Source organism: Zophobas morio, unplaced genomic scaffold (assembly GCF_036711695.1).
Source record: "Zophobas morio isolate AGI-343-1 ecotype UQ-CSIRO unplaced genomic scaffold, CSIRO_AGI_Zmor_V1 ptg000038l, whole genome shotgun sequence".
In the NCBI taxonomy this organism is placed as follows: domain Eukaryota; kingdom Metazoa; phylum Arthropoda; class Insecta; order Coleoptera; family Tenebrionidae; genus Zophobas; species Zophobas morio.
Genome location: NW_026972143.1, coordinates 2,281,199 through 2,301,145, shown reverse-complemented (window position 1 = coordinate 2,301,145; position 19,947 = coordinate 2,281,199). Strand labels below are relative to the sequence as shown.

The following is a 19,947-nucleotide window of genomic DNA, read 5'->3' as shown; positions in this document are numbered from 1 at the left end:
ATAAAAAATTGAAAAACCGGGTAAATGAAAAATTGAAAATTTTGAGAAATCGAAAAATTAAAAATCGAGAAATTGAAAAAACAAAAAGTCAAAAAACGGAGAAATCGAAAAACTGTAAAATCGTTAAATCGATAAATCGATAAATCGACAGATATAGAAATTGGAAAGTTTCGAAAACACAGAAATGTTGCGAAATCGTAAAATAAAAAAAATATGAAACAAACGAAGAATTGAAAATTTCAAAAGTTAAAAAACCGGAAACTCAAAAGAATCTAAGAATGGAATAATTGAAAAATTAGAAAAATCAAGAGAAAAATTTAAACATAGATAACATGAAAAATTGACAAATTGCAAAATTGTAAAATCGAAAAAATGAAAAAACGAAAAATTTTCCAATCAAAAAACAGAAACATTGAAAAACTGGAAAATTAAACATCGGGAAATGGAAAAAATCCAACGAAAAATTGCCGAAAACGTAAAAATGAAAAAGGAAAAACCTAAAATATCGAAAAACTGTAAAATTGCAAAAACGAAGAATTGTAAAATCAAAAAACTGTAACATTAACACATCGAAAAGCTAAAATCTCCAATTGAAAAACATCAAAAAATTTAAAAAAAGAAAAATTGCGAAGTTAAAACCGAAAAACTGAAAGAATGAAAAGTTGGGTAACCGAAAAAAAAGAATAATTGAGAAATCGAAAAATTAAAAATCAAGAAATCGAAAAATCGGAAAACTTTGAAAACGTAAAAATGGAAAAGAGGAGCATTCAACACTAGTAAAATTTAAAAATTCAAGTTACAAAATCGATAAGACTAAAACTGAAAACTAGAAAAATTGTAAATGAAAAAATTGAAGAAACGAAAAATTGGGAAATCAAAAAAATGTAACATGGAAAATTGAAAAAAAACAATAATTTCAATATCGAGAAATTGCGAAATCGTAAAATTTAAAAATCAGAAAGTTAAAAAATTAAAGAAAGTAATATTCAAAAGCAAAAAAACTACAAAAAGAAACATCTAAGAAACATCACAAAATTGAAAAAAAAAAACTTGAGAAATTGTAAAATCGAAAAACTGAAGAAATAACAAATTGAACAACTGAAAATTTAAAAATTGAGAAATGGAACAGGAAAAATTAAAAAAACGAAATATTAAAAATTTAAGCTAAAACATTGAAAAATCTAAAATTGAAAACAAGACATTTTCAAAACTAAAAATGTAAGAAACGAAAAATTGTAAAATAGAAAAATTAAAGATTAAGAAACAAAAAAATCACAAAATTGAAAGAATAAATAACTAAATTATCTAAAAATTCAGAAATTTAAAAATCCAAAATTGGAATAATCAAAAAAATCGAAAAATCGAGAAATTAAAAAATTGAAAAATTGCAAAATTTAGTGTTGAAAAATTGGAAACTTGAAATATTGTAAGTCGAAAAACTGAAAAATAAAAAAACTGAAATATCGAAATGTTCAAAAACAAAAAAAAATTGAAAAATTTTAAAATTAAACCTCGAAAAATTGCAAAATAAAAATCGAAAAACCAAAAAATTGATTAATTCAACATCTTAAAATCGAAAAACTGAAGAAACAAAAAATTGAAAAAATGCACAATAAAAACCGGAAAATTAACAAATTCAAAAAAAGAGTAATTGAGAAATCGGAAAAATTGTAACAATCTAACATCGGAAAACTAAAAAATCAAAATATCGAGAAACTGAAAAACAAAAAAATCAAAAACTTGAAAAATAGAAAAATTGCGAGGACGTAAAAATGGAAAAATAAAAAATTACAAAATTGAAACAAAAAATTCAAAAGTTAAAAATTCGAAAAATTTAAAATTGAAAACTAGAAAAATAGAAATCCAAAGAAAATTGGAAATCGAAAGAATGAAGAAGCGAATAATTGTAACAGAAACGTCGGAAAACTCAAAAAATAAATATCGAGAGAAAAATTGTTAAACAAAAAAATCTAACTGAAAAACTGAAAAACAAATTATTATTATTAAAATTAAAAAAATTGCAGAATTATAAAACCGGTAAATCCACAATTTTAAAACTGAAAAACTAAAAATTATCCAATTGAAAAACAAACAAATTTTGAAAAACTGAAAAAATGGCAAAATTGTAAAAGCGAATAATCGACAAATTTAAAAAATAATAAAGCAAGAAATTGAAAAGAACCAAAAATTGCCTCATCGAAAAATTTAACACTGAACATCGATCAACTACAAAATTAAATATCCAGAATTTGGAAAACAAAAAAATCGGAAAATTCCGAAAACGTAATAGTGAAAAAGACAAAACAGTAATAGACATTGAAATTAAAAAATTCAAGTTAAAAAATCGAAAAAATTAAAACTGAAACCAGAAAAACTACAAATCGAAAAATTGAAAAAACGAAAAATTGAGAAATCGAAAAGCTGTAGAAACATTTAAACATCGAAAAATTGAAAATTATAAAATCGAAATTTCGAATAGTCTAAAAATCGAAACGAGAACGGTTAATTTAAAACTAGAAAAATTGCAAATCGAAAAATTTTTAATAAATTCGCAAAATTGAAAATCTGAAAACTTAAAAATCGAAATTTGGAATAATTGAAAAATGTTGTCTTCTAGATTAACTGCAAAAAACAAGAAGCGCCGTACCCTGCGTATAGTGAATTCTGTCACGAAGATCCTCGAGAGAAACCCTCCGAATGCAAACTGTGTCCGTGGAGGCCCGAAGACAACCCCAACTTCAAACCACCCAAGAAGAAGTTCCACACTTCGAGCGGGGCGAAGGTGCGTCGCAGCGGGCTAGAAATGGAGTACCAGGAAGCGGAAGTCGACGTGGACGTAGAGGAGCAGGTGGCGGGAGAGCAACGGAAAGGAATGCAGTGCGATTTGCGTAAAGTACGCTGGAGGAGGTAAAAAGAGTAAAATCTGACGGTAAATGTTACAGCCCCCGTGCGAACGGCCGAAGGACACCCGCTGTCCCGCCCCTAAAGACAAAAAGACAAAAGACGAAAAAAAGAAGAAAGATAAGAAGAAAAGCGTGTCACAATTTTTGGAAGACGAGATCCTAGGGCTAAAAACTCGACCCGCCTTTTCGCTCTCGTTGTCCTCGAGCGACAAGGGCGAGCCGTGCAAAGGGCCCTGTAAGAAGTTCAAGTTCCCGGAATGCAAGCAGAAGGTCAAGGAGAAAGAAATCGTCGAAGACAAGTGTCCCAAGAAGAAGAAAAAGCGGAAAATTGTCGACTGCCCGCCAGAGGATGAGAACAAGAAATGTGCTCCGCTGAGGGAGTTAGTGGGGTATAGTTTGACTGGTGGAGGGGGCAATGACAAAGAGAAGAAGAAATGTCCCGAAATCGATCTGACCGTTTTTAGAGAAGATAGAGAAGATCCGTGCACTTTGAAGAGGAAAGGAACCACGAAGGTCTGTCCGGGTGACTTGCTGAAGAAGAAGAGGAGGGGGCCCAAGAAGAAAGCTAGTGGGATCATTACGCCCGTCGAGTCTAAAACCAAGATGCCTCAACAAAGGAAAACCATATAGATGTTGATCAGGGGCGGCTGGTCAGGGGCGGCAGGGTCGGCCACGCCGTACCAGTCATTTTAAAATACTTAGTAAGCGTTGAAATTAGAAAATAAAAAAAGAAATAAAGTTTGAATGTACGTTAGGATAGATCATATATATTAAAAACATATTTTATTATATTGTAGGTACAAAATAAAGCATTTGTTGCTAATTTTAAATGCTGATAAACACGCTTTGCCGGCGAGATTTCGGCAAGCCGTACCCAGGAATGCATTATACTCGATGTTTCGACTTCGTAGCAGCTTACGGTTTCATCGTTCTCTTTGTCTAGTACACTGTAGTAGACAAAGACCTGGCGGAACGTATGTTGTGCCAGGTCCGGCGAAATCCTCCTTCGCCGTACCCAGCAACGCGAATTTAGTTTTTAAAACGCTTAATATTTAAGATAGCTAACCAAATTACAAAACAATAACGGCTTCGATGTTCTTCAGTGCATACTATTTTTTTTTAATAATAATTGTCGATTTAATACATTTTTCTGTGTATGAATAATAAACGAAAAAAATTACATTAAATTATCTAAAATTTTATTTTTCGTACATAACTTAGCTACAACATAAATGCGCTTTTTCTGTATTTTTAGCATCTAAGCGTTTTCAGATATTTCAGAAACGAATTTAAAGTTTTAAATCATTTTAATTTTTCAATTATTCAATTAATTTATTTGACAATTTGTCATATACATTAAAAAAAAATAAATGTAAATGAAGATAGTTAACAGTTGGTACTTTTATTATTACTTTTTTTATATTTTTTAACTGCATGTCATTATTTAATTATTATTATTTAATTGTGGATGTCCGGGGTCGGCAAGCCGTATAGCCGCCGGTCGACGCGGAACTCAGTAAAAATAATGTTTTCGGTGGTTCTCAATTAATGATAAAGCAGAACAAGTAGAATTAAGGATTAATAGTATTTGGAATCAAACTAACATTGTCAATTTCCTATAAAAAATTATTTTAACAGGTCGAAACATTTGAGATGTTTTGTACATCCTGGCACGTAAAATGTCAGTGGTTAATGAGTAGCAGCCATACATTACGAAAATATATAACACCAAGGTGTAGACTCAAAATATTTGGCCGACCCGAAATTTTGACCCACCAGCCGCCACTGATGTTGATACATATGTAAAATAAAAATCAAAAAAAGTTTAAAGAACAAGGTTTTTTTTTTGGAAATATTTTAAATTTTTATCGTGGCACCGATTTTGCAATTTTAGATATTTATTTTAATTTTTTATTTTATCAACTTTTCGATTTTTCAGTTTTAACGGTTTTTAGTTGTTCAATATTTTAATTTTAATTTTTTCGAATTTTCGGTGTCAGGGTTACAATTTCTCTTACTTTTAATTTGTCGATTTTTCAATTTTCCAGATTTTCACTGCGTGTTGCAGAATGTTGAAATTACCGGAGCAAAAATCCTTTGGTTTACAATTTTTCAAAATTTCGGTTATGATAAATTTGTGCTTTTTATTGCAAAATTGCAAAATAAACACCCAAAAATGAACTATAACAATCGAGAACTTGAAAAATTAAATATCTAAAAATTCCATGATCGTAAAACTGAAAATAGGAAATTGAAGAACTAAAAATTGGAAAATCGAAAATAACAAGCAAAACTACCTATCTCAAATTGAAAAATTGTAAAAATTCAAGAAATGGAAAACTGAAAAATCTAAAATCTACAAAATAAAAACTAAAAAATAAAAAATTGAAAAACCAGGTAACTGAAAAATTGAAACATTTTGAAAAATCGAAAAATGAAAAATCCAGAAATTGAAAAATCGAAAAATCAAAAAATGTGATAAAAAAAATTGCAAAATTGTAAAAACGATAAATCCACAATATAAAAATTGAAAAATCGAAAAATTGTAAATTCAAAAAACCTTAACGTTGAAACATCGAAAACCGCAGACTTGAAAAACTAAAAAATTCGAAATCGTGAAACTGGAAAAAACTAGAAATTAAAATATCTCAACAGATAATTTTTATACTTAGTATCGAAAAGCTGAAGAAAAAAAAATTGGAAAATCGAAAAAACAAGCAAAACAACCTATCTCAAATTGAAAAATTGTAAAAATTCAAGAAACGGAAAACTGAAAAATCGAAAATCTGCAAAATAAAAACTAAAAAATATAAAATTGAAAAACGGGGTAACTGAAAAATTGAAAAATTTTGAGAAATCAAAAAATTAAAAATTGAGAAATTGAAAAATCAAAAAGTTAAAAAATGGGATAATAAAAAAATTGCAAAATTATAAAATCGATAAATCCACAACAAAATAAAAATTGAAAAATCGAAAAATTCTAAAATCAAGAAACCGTAACGTTGAAACATCGAAAACCGCAGACTTGAAAAACTAAAAAATTCGAAAACGCGAAATTGAAAAAACTAAAAAAGAAAAAATTGGAAAATTGAGAAATTAGAAATGATGTAACGAAAAATCGCAAAATTTAAAAGCCGTAAAATAAAAAAAAGTAGAAATTAAATTATCTCAACAGACAATTAATTATTATACTTAATATCGAAAAATTGAAGAAAAAAAATGGAAAATCGAAAAAATAAGCAAAATTACCTATCTCAAATTGAAAAATTGTAAAAATTCAAGAAACGGAAAACTGAAAAATCGAAAATCTGCAAAATAAAAACTAAAAAATAAAAAATTGAAAAACGGGGTAACTGAAAAATTGACAAATTTTGAGAAATCGAGAAATTGAAAAATCGAAAAATCGAAAAATCAAAAAAATGGAGAAATCGAAAAATTGCAATCGATAAATCGACAGATGTAGAAATTGAGAAATCGAAAAATTAAAAATCCAGAAATTGAAAACTCAAAAAATCAAAAAATGGGATAATAAAAAAAATGCAAAATTGTAAAATTGATAAATCCACAACAATATAAAAATTGAAAAATCGAAAAATTATAAAAACAAAAAACCGCAACGTTGAAACATCGAAAATCGCAGACTTGCAAAACTAAAAAATTCGAAACGTGAAATTGAAAAAAAAACTAAAAAATAAAAAAAAAGGAAAATTCAGAAATTAAAAATGATGGAACGAAAAATTGAAAAATCGAAAAGTCAAAAAAACGGAGAAATCGAAAAATTGCAAATTTGTAAAATCAATAAATTAACAGATATAGAAATTGAAAAATCGAATATGTAATTGTAAAATTTACAAAAAAAAATTGGTCTAAAGAGTTTCGACAGTACTTCCCTCGCTGTCGGAAACGTGACGACTGCATGCCTATTATGTTTTTTTTTTCGCAGTGGATTTCAAAGAATTCGGTTTTGTTGTTTCTGAGTAAATCAGTAAAATAAATTTACGCATTCATTAATTTTTTTGAGTCACCCTGTATATGCAAATCCAAAAAATATGAATGGAGTGATAGATCACAAGTACAGACTCATCATATTTTGTACATTTTAGATATGATTTATTCGGCAAACTTTCGAGCTGACGTCATCAATTTTTTGGAGGGGATAAGCAAATGTATTTTGACTAAACATTTATTATGCTCTTTATAACCTTAAAACATCTGCAAGATTTCAAAGCATTCGGTTTTGCAGTTCATGATTAAATCGAAAAAATAAATTTACGCATTCATTAATTTTTTTGAGTCACCCTGTATATGCAAATCCAAAAAATATGAATGGAGTGATAAATTACAAGTACAGACTCATCATATTTTGTACAGTTTAGATAAGATTTATTCGGCAAACTTTCGAGCTGACGTCATCAAGTGTTTGGAGGGGATAAGCAAATATATTTTGACTAAACATTTATTATGCTCTTTATGACCTTAAAACATCTGCAAGATTTCAGAGCATTCGGTTTTGTAGTTCCTGATTAAATCAATAAAATATATTTACGCATTCATTAATTTTTTTGAGTCACCCTGTATATGCAAATCCAAAAAATATGAATGGAGTGATAGATCACAAGTACAGACTCATCATATTTTGTACATTTTAGATATGATTTATTCCACAAACTTTTGAGCTGACGTCATCAAGTTTTTGGAGGGGGTAAGCAAATATTTTTTGACTAAAGATTTATGATGCTCTTTATAGCCTTAAAACATCTGCAACATTTCAAAGCATTCTGGTTAGCAGATTAAAAATTAAATTTCAAAATGTTGTTTTATAATTTTGATTTTTTTTCCAAAAATCTGGACGTTTCGGGTGAAAAGTCGATTCGGAGTTGTAAACTACATGTGTAGGACTATGTTATTTTATACAATTGAAAACCCATTTACTATGTACAATTTTGAAGTGACGTCATCGCATTAGTGGTGGGGATGATTAGACAAATTTTGGTTAGCGTTTTACCATCTACATGATATTCTTAATATAAGTACAAAATTTCACAACAATCGGTCGAGTACTTTCGGAGATTATCTGTCTAATAAAAATCCGGGACAACAGACGGACAGACGGACGGACAGACGGACAGACGGACGGACAGACGGACAGACGGACAGACGGACAGACGGACGGACAGACGGACAGACGGACAGACGGACGGACAGACGGACAGACGGACAGACGGACAGACAGACGGAAATGGGAGACCTATTTCTTCGTCTTCTAGGGGTCATGAAAGATCGAGAAAACGTAAAAGTAGAGAGTCGGCCGACGGACTCGATTACAATACTTCCTTTGCTTACGCTCGGGAAGTAAAAAAATGTAAAATCGAAAACCACAACGTGGAAACGTTGAAAAATTGAAAAATCTCATTGAACAATTAACAACAGAAATATTGCGAAATCGTAAAATAACAAAAATAATTAAACAAACGAAAGATCGAAAATTTCAAAAGTTATAAAACCGGAAAACCAAAAAAGATCTGAGAATGGAATAATTGAAAAATTAGGAAAATCAAGAGAAAAATTTAAAAATAGATAGGAGTAATATGAAAAATTGACAAATTGCAAAATTGTAAAATCGAAAAAATGAAAAAACGAAAAATTTTCCAATCGAAACACAGAAAACTGGAAAACTAAACATCGAGAAATGGAAAAAAACAACAACGAATAATTGCAGAAACTGTAACATTGACACATCGAAAAGCTAAAGTCTCCAATCGAAAAACATAGAAAAATTGAAGAAAAGAAAAATTGCAAAGTTAAAATCGAAAAACTGAAAGAATGAACAGTGGGGTAACTGAAAAATAAGAATAATTGAGAAATCGAAAAATCAAGAAAACGAAAAATCGGAAAACTCTGAAAACGAGGAACACTAGTAAAATTGTAAATGAAAAAATTGAAGAAACGAAATATTGGGAAATCAAAAAAATGTAACATAGAAAATTGCAAAAAAAGCAATAATTTCAATATCGAGAAATTGCGAAATCGTAAAATTTGAAGATAAGAAAGTTAAAAAATTGAAGAAATTAAAATTCAAAAGCAGAAAAACTGCAATAAGAAAAATCTAAGAAAAATCACAAAATTGAAAAAAAAACTTGAGAAATTGTAAAATCGAAAAACTGAAGAAATAAGAAATTGAACAATTGAAAATTAAGAAACAAAAAAAAAAATCGCAAAATTGAAAGAATAAATAACTAAATTATTTAAAAATTCAGACGTTTTTAAATCTAAAATTGGAATAATCAACAAATCCAAAACATCGAGAAACTAAAAAATCGAAAAATCGAAAAATTCCAAAATTCAGTGTTGAAAAATTGAAAACTTGAAATATTTTAAATCGAAAAACTGAAGAATCAAAAAACTGAAACATCTAAATGTTCAAAAACAAAAAATTGAAAAATTTGAACATGAAAACTCGAAAAATTACAATATAAAAACCGAAAAACCAAAAAATCGATTAATTCAACATCTTAAAATTGAAAAACTGAAGAAAGAAACAAAAAATTGAAAAATTGCACAATAAAAACACGAAAATTAAGAAATTCAAAAAAAGGGTAATTGAGATATCAGAATAATTGTATCAATCTAACATCGGAAAATTAAAAAATCAAAATATCGAGAAACTGAAAAACAAAAAAATCGAAAACTTGAAAAATAGAAAAATTGCTAGAACGTAAAAATGAAAAAATAAAAAATTGCAAAATGGAAACAAAAAATTCAAAAGTTAAAAATTTGAAAAATTTAAAATTGAAAACTAGAAAAATTGTAATTGAAAAACAAACAAATATTCAAAAACTGAAAAAATCGCAAAATTGTAAAAGCCAATAGTCGACAAATTTAAAAAATAATAAAGCAAGAAATTGAAAAGAACCAAAAATTGCCTCATCGAAAAATTGTAACACTGAAACATCGATAAATCACAAAATTAAATATCCAGAATTTGGAAAACAAAAAATCGAAGACTTAAAAAATCGAAAAATTCCGAAGACATAATAATGAAAAAGACAAAACAATAAAAAACAGTGAAATTAAAAAATTCAAGTCAAAAAATCGAAAAAATTAGAACTGAAACCACAAAAACTACAAATCGAAAAATTGAAGAAACGAAAAATTGAGAAATCGAAAAGCTGTAGATAACATTTAAATATCGAAAAATTGCAAAATATAAAATCGAAAATTCGAACAGTCTAAAAGTCGAAAAATTGAAAGAACGGTTAATTTAAAAATTAAAAATTTGCGAAATTGTAAAATGTAAAAATCCCAAGGTTAAAAAAACGAAAAAATTAAAGCTAAAAACTGGAAAAATTGTAAATCGAAAAATTTAAGTAAATTCGCAAAACTGAAAAAAAAATATTGAAAAGTTGAAAAGGTAAAAATCGAAAGTTGGAATAGGTACTTGAAAAATCAGCTAAATTTGAGAGATCAAAAATTTACAAATTGTAAAATTGGAAAAAAAAAATTAAAAATGCAAGCCGATAAATTGAAGAAACGAAAAATTGAAAAATGAAAAAATTTAAAACTGGGAAACCAAAAAATCGAAAAAAATTATAGAAAAATTGCAGAAGTCAAATATTCATAAATTGAAAACTTCAAAAATCGAAAAATTTCAAAATGTAAACATGAAAAAGAGAAAATTATAAAGTTCAAGTTAAAAAACAAAAAAAATTAAACTGAAGAAACGGAAATTTTAAAAATTAGAAAACTAAAAATCAAAAAAATTTAAAATTGTATTGCAAATGAAAAGAAGCGAGTTTCATTTTCGTTTATTCCCACAAAGTGAAAACTTAAAGATATTACACATCATACAGTGCTACCGTTCTATATTGTTAATAATATTTATTATACGCAGGTCTAGGCACTTTTTAAAACTTTTCTCCCATTTTGATATTGTATATTTCTGTTGTTAAAACGAACAAGTTGACCCGCCTTATCGTTGATGTCTATTAAAGCGTAGTACTAGAATTTTAAATTATTATTTTTTTTTCACATCGATCAATGTCAATACCTGTGAAAGTGATATATAGGACGGTCCTTGAAAGATTACATAAGTTACGATTTCGTCGCACTTTGGCCTCATATACGACCCAAAATAGCGAAAATATCTTATATATTTTTTCGGAATAAAGTCGCTAATGACTATTTCTTCTTGCAGAGGAACAGGGCCTTCGTTCATTTTATGAGAGATTTCTGGAATACTGCGAATTAAATTATCAAAAATAGGATTAGACTTTTCAGAAATCTACAAAAAAAACTGTCTTATGTGGCTATTTCAAAAAATTTAAGTACTTCAAAAAATGCACAAAGTGCAACAAATCCATCCTTGTGAGGAATTGCATTTTCAGGCTTTCCATATTTCGTTGCATAGAAAACCAAAGTAATTTCTAGCGGAAATCTTAAAAAAAAAATATGTATATATTTTTGGAACTGTTCTCGTGTGCATTTTACCTTTTATTGTTTATTCTGTGCTGAGATGGCCATCGAAAATCAAATCGCAAAAAGGCAAAACTTCCGTTTAAACCACCTTTTGAAATTACTGCTTTGGTTGACATGTCCTCCAAATATATAGCCACTATAATACGGCAAGTCAGTCATTTTTGGCTTAAGGCTGTTACTACACCAAAGGGAAAAAGAAATAGCGTCGGTCGAATATAAGAATAAATAGTAGAGTAACATAATTATTCAAGGTTTTAATGTTACATTTTTTAATTTTTAATTTGTCCATTTTTTAATTTTTCACATTTTCACAACGTGTTTTGATGTTCCACAGGTAAACATCGAAAATGTCGCAGCAAGAAAACTCCTGCAAAATTTCCTAGTCTACATTTTTTTTAAATTTCAGTTTTCATAAATTTGTTCTTTTTTGTTAAAAAAATGAAAAATAAAAACCGAAAAAATGAAATATTAAAGATCGAGAACTTGAAAAATTGAAAATCTAAAAATTGCATAATTGTAAAATTGAAAAATTAAAAAAACTACAAGTTGAAAAATCGAAAAATTAAAAATCGCGAATGGGAAACTTTTGGTGGTTGAGAAATTAAGAAATTACGAAATTGGAAAATTGAAAAATCCAGAAAACGAAAAATTGAAGAATTAAAAATCCAAAAATGGAAAAATAAAAAAACAAATTGAAAAATCTAACATGTGATTGACAAATTTAATTGAGAAATAAAAAAAAATTCGAAGCTGGAAAAAATGAACAATCAAAAAGCCGAAAAATTGAAAAATTGGAAACACATTGGAAAAATTGAAGAAACGAAAAACTTAAAAAGTGCAAAATAAAAACCGAAAAAGTAAAAAATTGAAAACTTAAGTAATTGAAACGTTGTAAAAATTTAGAAATCGGAAAATTAAAAATCGAGATATTGACAAGTCGAAAAACTGAAAAATCTAAAAATTGTAAAATTGAAAAATCGAAAAATTAAAAAATTGCAAAAAAATCAAAAACTTGAATAACCGAAAAATTGCGAAGAAGTACAAACTAAAAAATATGTACAAAGCTGAAATATCCACCAATTTAAAAACTGAAAAATCGAAAAACTGTATGTAACACTGAAAAATTCAAAAATCGAAAAATTAAAAATTGAAAACTTAAAAAATCTGAAAATTGAATAATTAAAATATTTCATTGAACAATCGAAACATTGCGAAATCGTAAATTTAAAAAATTGGAACTTTCAACAGTCAAAAACTTGAAATTTTCAAAAGTTAAAAAATTGAAAACTTGAAAATCCGAAAATTCAAGGAACGGAAAATCACAAAACTGAAAAAACAGTACATTAAATTATCGAAAAATTAAAGACTTGTAAAATTGAAAAATTGCAAAATAAAAACCGAAAAACTAAAAGATTTTAAAATGAAGTCATTGAAACATTGTAAAAATTGAGAAATCGGAAAATTAAAAATCGAGAAACTGACAAATAGAAAAATCGCAAAATTGAAAAATTAAAAAAACTACAAGTTGAAAAATCGAAAAATTAAAAATCGAGAATGGGAAAATTTTGGTGGTTGAGAAATTAAGAAATTACGAAATTGGAAAATTGAAAAATCCAGAAAAAGAAAAGAAGAAATTGAAGAATTAAAAATCCAAAAATGGAAAAATAAAAAAAAAGAACTTGAAAAATCTAATATGTGATTGACAAATTTAATTGAGAAATAAAAAAAATTCGAAGCTGGAAAAAATGAACAATCAAAAAGCCGAAAAATTTAAAAATTGGAAACACAGAAAAATTGAAGAAACGAAAAACTTAAAAAGTGCAAAATAAAAACCGAAAAAGTAAAAATTGAAAACTTAAGTAATTGAAACGTTGTAAAAATTTAGAAATCGGAAAATTAAAAACCGAGATATTGACAAGTCGAAAAACTGAAAAATCTAAAAATTGTAAAATTGAAAAATCGAAAAATTAAAAAATTGCAAAAAAATCAAAAACTTGAATAACCGAAAAATTGTGAAGAAGTACAAACTAAAAAATACAAAGCTGAAATATCCACCAATTTAAAAACTGAAAAATCGAAAAACTGTATGTAACACTGAAAAATTCAAAAATCGAAAAATTAAAAATTGAAAACTTAAAAAATCTGAAAATTGAATAATTAAAATATTTCATTGAACAATCGAAACATTGCGAAATCGTAAATTTAAAAAATTGGAACATTCAACAGTCAAAAACTTGAAATTTTCAAAAGTTAAAAACTTGAAAACTTGAAAATCCGAAAATTCAAAGAACGGAAAATCACAAAACTGAAAAAACAGTACATTAAATTATCGAAAAATTAAAGACTTGTAAAATTGAAAAATTGCAAAATAAGAACCGAAAAACTAAAAGATTTTAAAATGAAGTCATTGAAACATTGTAAAAAATGAGAAATCGGAAAATTAAAAATCGAGAAACTGACAAATAGAAAAATCGCAAAATTGAAAAATCGAAAAATTGCAATATTGCAAAAAATCGAAACCTTGAAAAATTGTGAAAACGTATAAACTAAAAAACAAAAAACTGACATCCACCAATTTAAAAACTGAAAAATCGAAAATCAAAAATTGAAAAATCCAAGAATTGTTCATTCAAAAAATTGTAACACGGAAGCATCAAACAAGCGAAAAATTTGTCAACTAGGAATTGAAAAAAAAACTAAAAATCGAAAAACCGTATGTAACACTGAAACATATAAAAACTGAAAAATTGAAAAATTAAAAAATCTAATTGAAAAATTGAAGAATTGTGAAATCATAAAATTGAAATTGAATTAAAATCGAAAAATTCAAAAGTTAAAAAAATCGATAAAACAGACAAACGAAATACCCAAAAAAAATATATATTTTAAATTGGACAATAAAAAAACAATGAAATCGAAAAATTGAAATTTTGGAAAATTAAAAAAAAGGGAATAATTGAAATATCGAAAGTTCCCAAAATTTCAAAATTCAAAAATCCAAAAATTAAAAAGCGAAAACTGAAAAAAATTGAAAATTGAAAAATTAAAACATTTAATTAAAAAAACCAAACATTATGAAGCCGTAAGATTAAAAAAATCAATAGTGAAAAATTTGAAATTTTCAAAACTTAAAAGATTGAAAATTGATAAACCCAAAAATCAAGGAACAAAAAATCGTAAAATCAAATTACCGAAAAATTGAAGAAACGAAAAACCGAAAAATTGTAAAAGAAAAACCGAAAAACAAAAAAATTGGAAAATGGAGTAATTAGCAAATCGAAAAATAGAAAAATTCCAACGTTGTAAGGTCGAAAAGTCGAAAAATGTAAAAATTGAAAACGCTGGAACATCGAACAACTGAAAAAAAACCTTAAAAATCTAATTTGAAAAAAAAACACCGAATGTGAAATTTTTCAAAGGTTAAAAAATCGAAAAAATATAAAATAGAACCAAAAATCTAAAAAAATTGAAAAAGCAAGTCTGTAATTCAAACATCGGAGAAAACCAAGCACACGAAAATTTAAAAATCGCGCAACGAAAAAATTAAAAATCAAAAGCTTGAAAAATATAGGTAATAATGAAAAATTCAAAAATTGCGAAATCATAAAATCTAAAAAATCAAAAATTAAAATCGAAAAATTCAAAAGTTGAAAAAATCGAAAAACAGAAGAAACGAAAAACAAAAAATTATTGAAAAATTATAAAATCGAAAAATGAAATATCGTAAAATTAAAAATAGAAAAAGGGAATAATTGAAACATCCAAAGTTCGCAAAATTTTAAAATTTAAAAATCGAAACTGCGAATCGTCAAGTTAAAAAACTGGAATACTCAACACTCAAGAACTTGAAATTTTCAAAAGTTAAAACATTGACCACTTGAAAAACCGTCAAGGACGGAAAATAACAAAATTGAAAATTGCAAAATAGAACCGAAAAACTAAAAAATTGCAAAAAATCGAAAACTTAAAAAACAGAAAAATTGTAAAAACTACAAACTAAAAAATAAAAAACTGAAATATCCATCAATTTAAAAACTGAAAAATCGAAAATCGAAGAATTGAAAAATCAAAAAATTGTAACACCGAAACCTCAAAAAACTGAAAAATTAGTAAACTAGGAACTTAAAACAAAAACTAAAACATCTAAAAACTTAAAATTTGAAAGATTAATAAAATAAAACACCCCAATGTGAAATTTTTCAAAAGTTAAAAAATCAAAAAAATGTAAAATAAAATCGAAAATCTAAAAAACTGATAAATCAAGTATGTAATTCAAACGTCGGAAAAAACCAAGAACTCGAAAAATGAAAAATCGTGAAAAACTTGAAAAATATAAAAAAGAAAAAAATGAAAAATTTAAAGATTATGAAATCATAACATTGAAAAAATTAAAAATTAAAATTAAAAACAGAAGAAATGAAAAATCTAATAAAACAAAAATTATTAAAAAATTGGAAAATTGTGAAATCGAAAAATTGAAATTTCGGAAAATTAAAAAAAAAGAATAATTGAAATATCGAAAGTTCGCAAAATTTTAAAATTCAAAAATCGAAGACTTAAAAATTCAATAGTCAAAAACTTGAAATTTTTAAAAGTTAAAAGATAAAAAAATTGAAAAACCCAAAAATCAAGGAATAAAATATCACAAAACAAATTACCGAAAAATTGAAGAATTGTAAACTCGAAAAATTGCAAAATAAAAATTGAAAGTTCGAAAATGGAGTAATTGAAAAATCTGAAAAACTGAGAAATCGGAAAATTAAAAAACAGGAAATAATAAATCGGGAAATTGAAAAATTGAAGAAACGAAAAACTGAAAAATGGGAAAATTAAAAATCAAAATTGAGACCTCGATAAGGTTTAAAAAACAAGAAATTAAATTATCTATACATTGAAAAATATAAAATCGAGAAACTGAGGAAACGAAAAACAGAAAAATCGAAAAATTTTAAAGGAAAAACCGAAAAACAAAAATATTGAAAAATGGAGTAATTAGAAAATCGAAAAATAGAAAAATTCCAACATTGTACGGTCATAAAATAAAAAAATTTAAAGATTGAAAACGCTAGAACATCGAACAACTGAAGAATTAAAATTCTAATTGAAAAAAAACACCGAATGTGAAATTTTGCAAAAGTTAAAAAAACGAAAAATTGTAAAATAAAACCGAAAATCTAAAAAAATTGAAAAATCAAGTATGTAATTCAAACATCGGAGAAAACCAAGAATCGAAAATTTAAATCGAGAAATAGAAAAATAAAAAATCAAAAGCTTGAAAAATGTAGGTAATGAATGAAAAATTCATTGAAAAAATTAAAAATTATTAAAAAATTGGAGAATGATGAAATCGAAAACTTGAAATTTCGGAAAATTAAAAGACAACGAGTATGATTGAAATAACGAAAATTCGCAAAATTTTAAAATAAAAAAATCGAAACATTGTGAAATCGTAAAGTTGAAAAATTCAATAGTCAAAAATTTCAAATTTTAAAAGTTATAAGATCGAAAAATTGAAAAACCCAAAAATCAAGGAAGAAAAAATCGCAAAACCAAATTACCGAAAAACTGAAGAATTGTAAAATCGAAAAATTGCTAAATAAAAATCGAAAATTGAAAGTTCGAAAAAAACAAGAAATAAAAAATTGGAACCTGGGAAAATTAAAAATCGAGAACCGAAAAATAGCAAAATTGAAACCCCGATAAAGTTTAAAAAACAAGAAATTAAATGATCTAAATATTGAAGAATATAAAATCGAAAGACTGAGGAAACGAAGAACCGAAAAATCGAAAAATTGTAAAAGAAAAACCGAAAAACATAAAAAATTGAAAAATGGAGTAATTAGAAAATCGAAAAATAGAAAAATTCCAACATTGTAAAGTCGAAGGAAGGAATAACGAAGAAATCGGTAAAATTGAGAAATAAAAAATTTACAAATAGAAAAATAAATTTTAAACTGGAAAACTAAAAAATCGAAAAATTTCAAAATTCAAATTCTAAAAAATTGAAACAAATGCAAAATAAAAACGGAAAAACTAAGCATCGAGAAATTAAAAAATCGATAAAACAATAAATTTAAAAATTGAAAAATCGAAAGAAACTATCTTTTGCCCGCTTCAATGTAACAACCGCCTTAAGCGACTAAAACCTGTGTAATCCTCGTTTCTAATGTTGGCTTTTAATTTTTCACTAATTTTATTGTTAAACTGTAAAGGAGCAGTTTTTGCGAGTGTGGCGTTCTTTATGTGGATGTTAATGGGAGATTGCTTTCTTCCATCTAAACAATCTTTGGCAGGCCATTTCCCTAAAATTGGTATTACATCTATGTTATTCAAAAGTTCCTAAACACTTGACTAAATTTATCTTACTCTGTTCTAAGTAATTCCAGTCAGCCACCGCTTTATTCGCTACAAAAATGCCTAAGAGCAATTTTACAAATAAATAAATAAATAAATAATAATAAAGTTAATAGTACTTACAGATGAAAAATAAAATACAGAAGTTGGTCATTTCCGCATTCGTTAGGGCGTGAAGTAAGGCAAAAGACACATATAAAATGTTTTAAAAGTTCTTTTATACTAAAGGCTGCACATGAATATGTTAAGTAAGTACATAAATTTTCATGTGGCAATAGATAATATTATGTATTTCTGTCACCAAAAATAGTTTATTGCAAACATCCATACTAATTAATGGTACTTTCGCAAAAAAAGCTATAACAATAACAAAAAAACAAAAATAACTTGCGTTTCCACTGCTTATCAAAAAACTAATGGTCGCATAAAGAAGTGGAAAAGTCCAAATTATATAGAATTTCCTAGCTATTAAAGTCATTAACTTGTTGATGGCGATGAATATACAAACGCTGATAGCGATATAACAAACACAACATAATAATTAAAATAATAAAACAAACCTGTCAAAAACAAAAATTGTAAGAACTTTTAGTGATTTCAAGTTTGCAGTTGGTAGTGTTAATGTTGGCAGAACTAGCCGTCACCTGTCAAACCTGTCAATCGACTTATTTAACCTCACCACTTTATTTTCGTTTAAAACCGGCGCCTTATTAGTGATTGTTCATTAATAACCCCCAAAATGGACGAAAACCCCCAAAAAGGCCCCATTTGTTTGATCGTTTTAGGCATGGCAGGCTCCGGCAAAACTTCCCTCGTCACCCGATTAACGAACTCCCCGAAGAAGCCCTACGTTATAAATCTGGACCCCGCATGCATCCAGTTACCGTATTTCGCCAACATTGGTAACCCACCCTCGACAGCCCCAATTCATTTTTCACATATTTCAAATTCCAGACATCAGAGACACCGTCAACTACAAAGAGGTCATGAAACAATATAAACTGGGTCCGAATGGGGCAATCGTGACCTCGCTTAACCTATTCTCGACGAAGTTCTCCGAAGTGATCGGGTTTGTGGAAAAGTCACCCAACGAACTGTGCATTTTGGACACCCCAGGACAGATCGAGGTGTTCACTTGGTCAGTTTCCGGTTCTATTATCACGGAAACTTTGGCTTCGAGTTTACCCACGGCTATTTTGTACGTTGTGGACTGTGTCCGCAGCACCTCGCCGGTGACTTTCATGTCCAACATGCTTTACGCGTGTTCGATTTTATACAAAACTCGGCTACCGTTTATTATTGTTATGAACAAAGTGGATATAGTTGATCATTCGTACGCTGTTGACTGGATGAACGACTTTGAGTCGTTCCAACAGGCTTTGGAAGCCGATGAGAGCTACATTAGCAACTTGACTCGCTCCATGGCGCTGACTCTCGATGAGTTCTACCGGAATTTGAAAGTTTGTGGGGTGAGCGCAGCCACGGGGCAGGGGGTTGAAGACTTGTATAAATTAATAGAGGAGGCGCGGGTGTCATACGAACAGTGAGTTTCAAACTACGCTTTTTTTACTATTAATAAGTTTTGTGGTTAAAGGGAGTACCGAAGCGAATGGGAAAAAATTAAGACGAAGATTGAGGTTCAAAAAAACGAAAAAGCGGAAATTTCTGGTGGTCAGTGTTTTACTTTGTCGGCTGGTGCGGAACTCTCAGATGTGTTTCTGAGGCGTCCGGGGAATGTGAGTAGTTCAGACTCGGAAGGGGAGGAGGTTCCATTTCAAAGTATTGTGGTCGTTTTGGGAGTTTTTGTATTTATTTTTGTTTTGTAGTTGCCGAAGAAGATGTAGAAGCTAACACTTTTAAGAGGGTTGTAAGGCAACAAAGAGAGATGCAAATAAAGAGGGCGAAGGAAGCGGAGAGTAAAAAGAAAGCGGCGGAAACCACGTAGTGTGTGATTGTTTTGTATTAACTTTTAAGAATAAAGTGCGGTTATTTTTTTATTACAATTTTTTTAACTGAAAAATAATACACTTTTGAAAAAAACAAAAAGCCTAATTGTTGTAAAAGTTGAGACATCGTAAAATCGAAAAACTGAAGAAGCCAAAAATTGAAAAATGGAAAAATAAAAATCGAAAAATCAAAAAAAAAAAAATAAAATCGAGGAAACGAAAAATTGGAAAAACAGGAAACTAAATTACTCAAAATTTAAACAATTGAG

At 27.7% G+C, this 19,947-nt stretch overlaps 3 protein-coding genes across 3 annotated transcripts; 2 read left to right on the top strand and 1 right to left on the bottom strand.

The window, feature by feature from the left end:
* Positions 1 to 2,848: 2,848 nt before the first annotated feature.
* On the top strand, positions 2,849 to 3,544 carry LOC135140104 (uncharacterized). Its single transcript, XM_064070519.1, has 2 exons — positions 2,849 to 2,893; positions 2,943 to 3,544. The coding sequence occupies exons 1-2, from the start codon at positions 2,873 to 2,875 to the stop codon at positions 3,531 to 3,533; spliced, it is 612 nt and encodes a 203-aa protein (XP_063926589.1). The 5' UTR covers positions 2,849 to 2,872; the 3' UTR covers positions 3,534 to 3,544.
* A 7,148-nt stretch (positions 3,545 to 10,692) lies between these two features.
* Positions 10,693 to 17,937, bottom strand: LOC135140207 (receptor-type tyrosine-protein phosphatase gamma-like). Its single transcript, XM_064070652.1, has 7 exons — positions 17,856 to 17,937; positions 17,745 to 17,795; positions 17,525 to 17,680; positions 11,391 to 11,514; positions 11,232 to 11,337; positions 10,951 to 11,184; positions 10,693 to 10,901 (listed from the first exon to the last, which is right to left on the bottom strand). Exons 1-7 carry the CDS (start codon positions 17,884 to 17,886, stop codon positions 10,797 to 10,799), a joined length of 807 nt encoding a protein of 268 aa, XP_063926722.1. The 5' UTR covers positions 17,887 to 17,937; the 3' UTR covers positions 10,693 to 10,796.
* Positions 17,938 to 18,371: 434 nt separating this feature from the next.
* Positions 18,372 to 19,729, top strand: LOC135140008 (GPN-loop GTPase 1-like). Its single transcript, XM_064070382.1, has 4 exons — positions 18,372 to 18,634; positions 18,687 to 19,275; positions 19,327 to 19,511; positions 19,559 to 19,729. Exons 1-4 carry the CDS (start codon positions 18,472 to 18,474, stop codon positions 19,675 to 19,677), a joined length of 1,056 nt encoding a protein of 351 aa, XP_063926452.1. The 5' UTR covers positions 18,372 to 18,471; the 3' UTR covers positions 19,678 to 19,729.
* The last annotated feature ends 218 nt before the right edge of the window (positions 19,730 to 19,947 follow it).

Coding starts and splice junctions, on each gene's coding strand:
- LOC135140207 (XM_064070652.1), bottom strand. CDS start 17,886: ATGACCAACTTCTGTATTTTATTTTTCATCT. Junction 17,681..17,744: donor CTGGAATTACTTAGAACAGA/GTAAGATAAATT, acceptor TACCAATTTTAG/GGAAATGGCCTGCCAAAGAT. Junction 11,338..11,390: donor CACAGAATAAACAATAAAAG/GTAAAATGCACA, acceptor TTTTTTTTTAAG/ATTTCCGCTAGAAATTACTT.
- LOC135140104 (XM_064070519.1), top strand. CDS start 2,873: ATGCAGTGCGATTTGCGTAAA. Junction 2,894..2,942: donor TGCAGTGCGATTTGCGTAAA/GTACGCTGGAGG, acceptor TAAATGTTACAG/CCCCCGTGCGAACGGCCGAA.
- LOC135140008 (XM_064070382.1), top strand. CDS start 18,472: ATGGACGAAAACCCCCAAAAAGGCCCCATTTGTTTGATCGTTTTAGGC. Junction 18,635..18,686: donor ACCGTATTTCGCCAACATTG/GTAACCCACCCT, acceptor TTCAAATTCCAG/ACATCAGAGACACCGTCAAC. Junction 19,276..19,326: donor GCGCGGGTGTCATACGAACA/GTGAGTTTCAAA, acceptor TTGTGGTTAAAG/GGAGTACCGAAGCGAATGGG.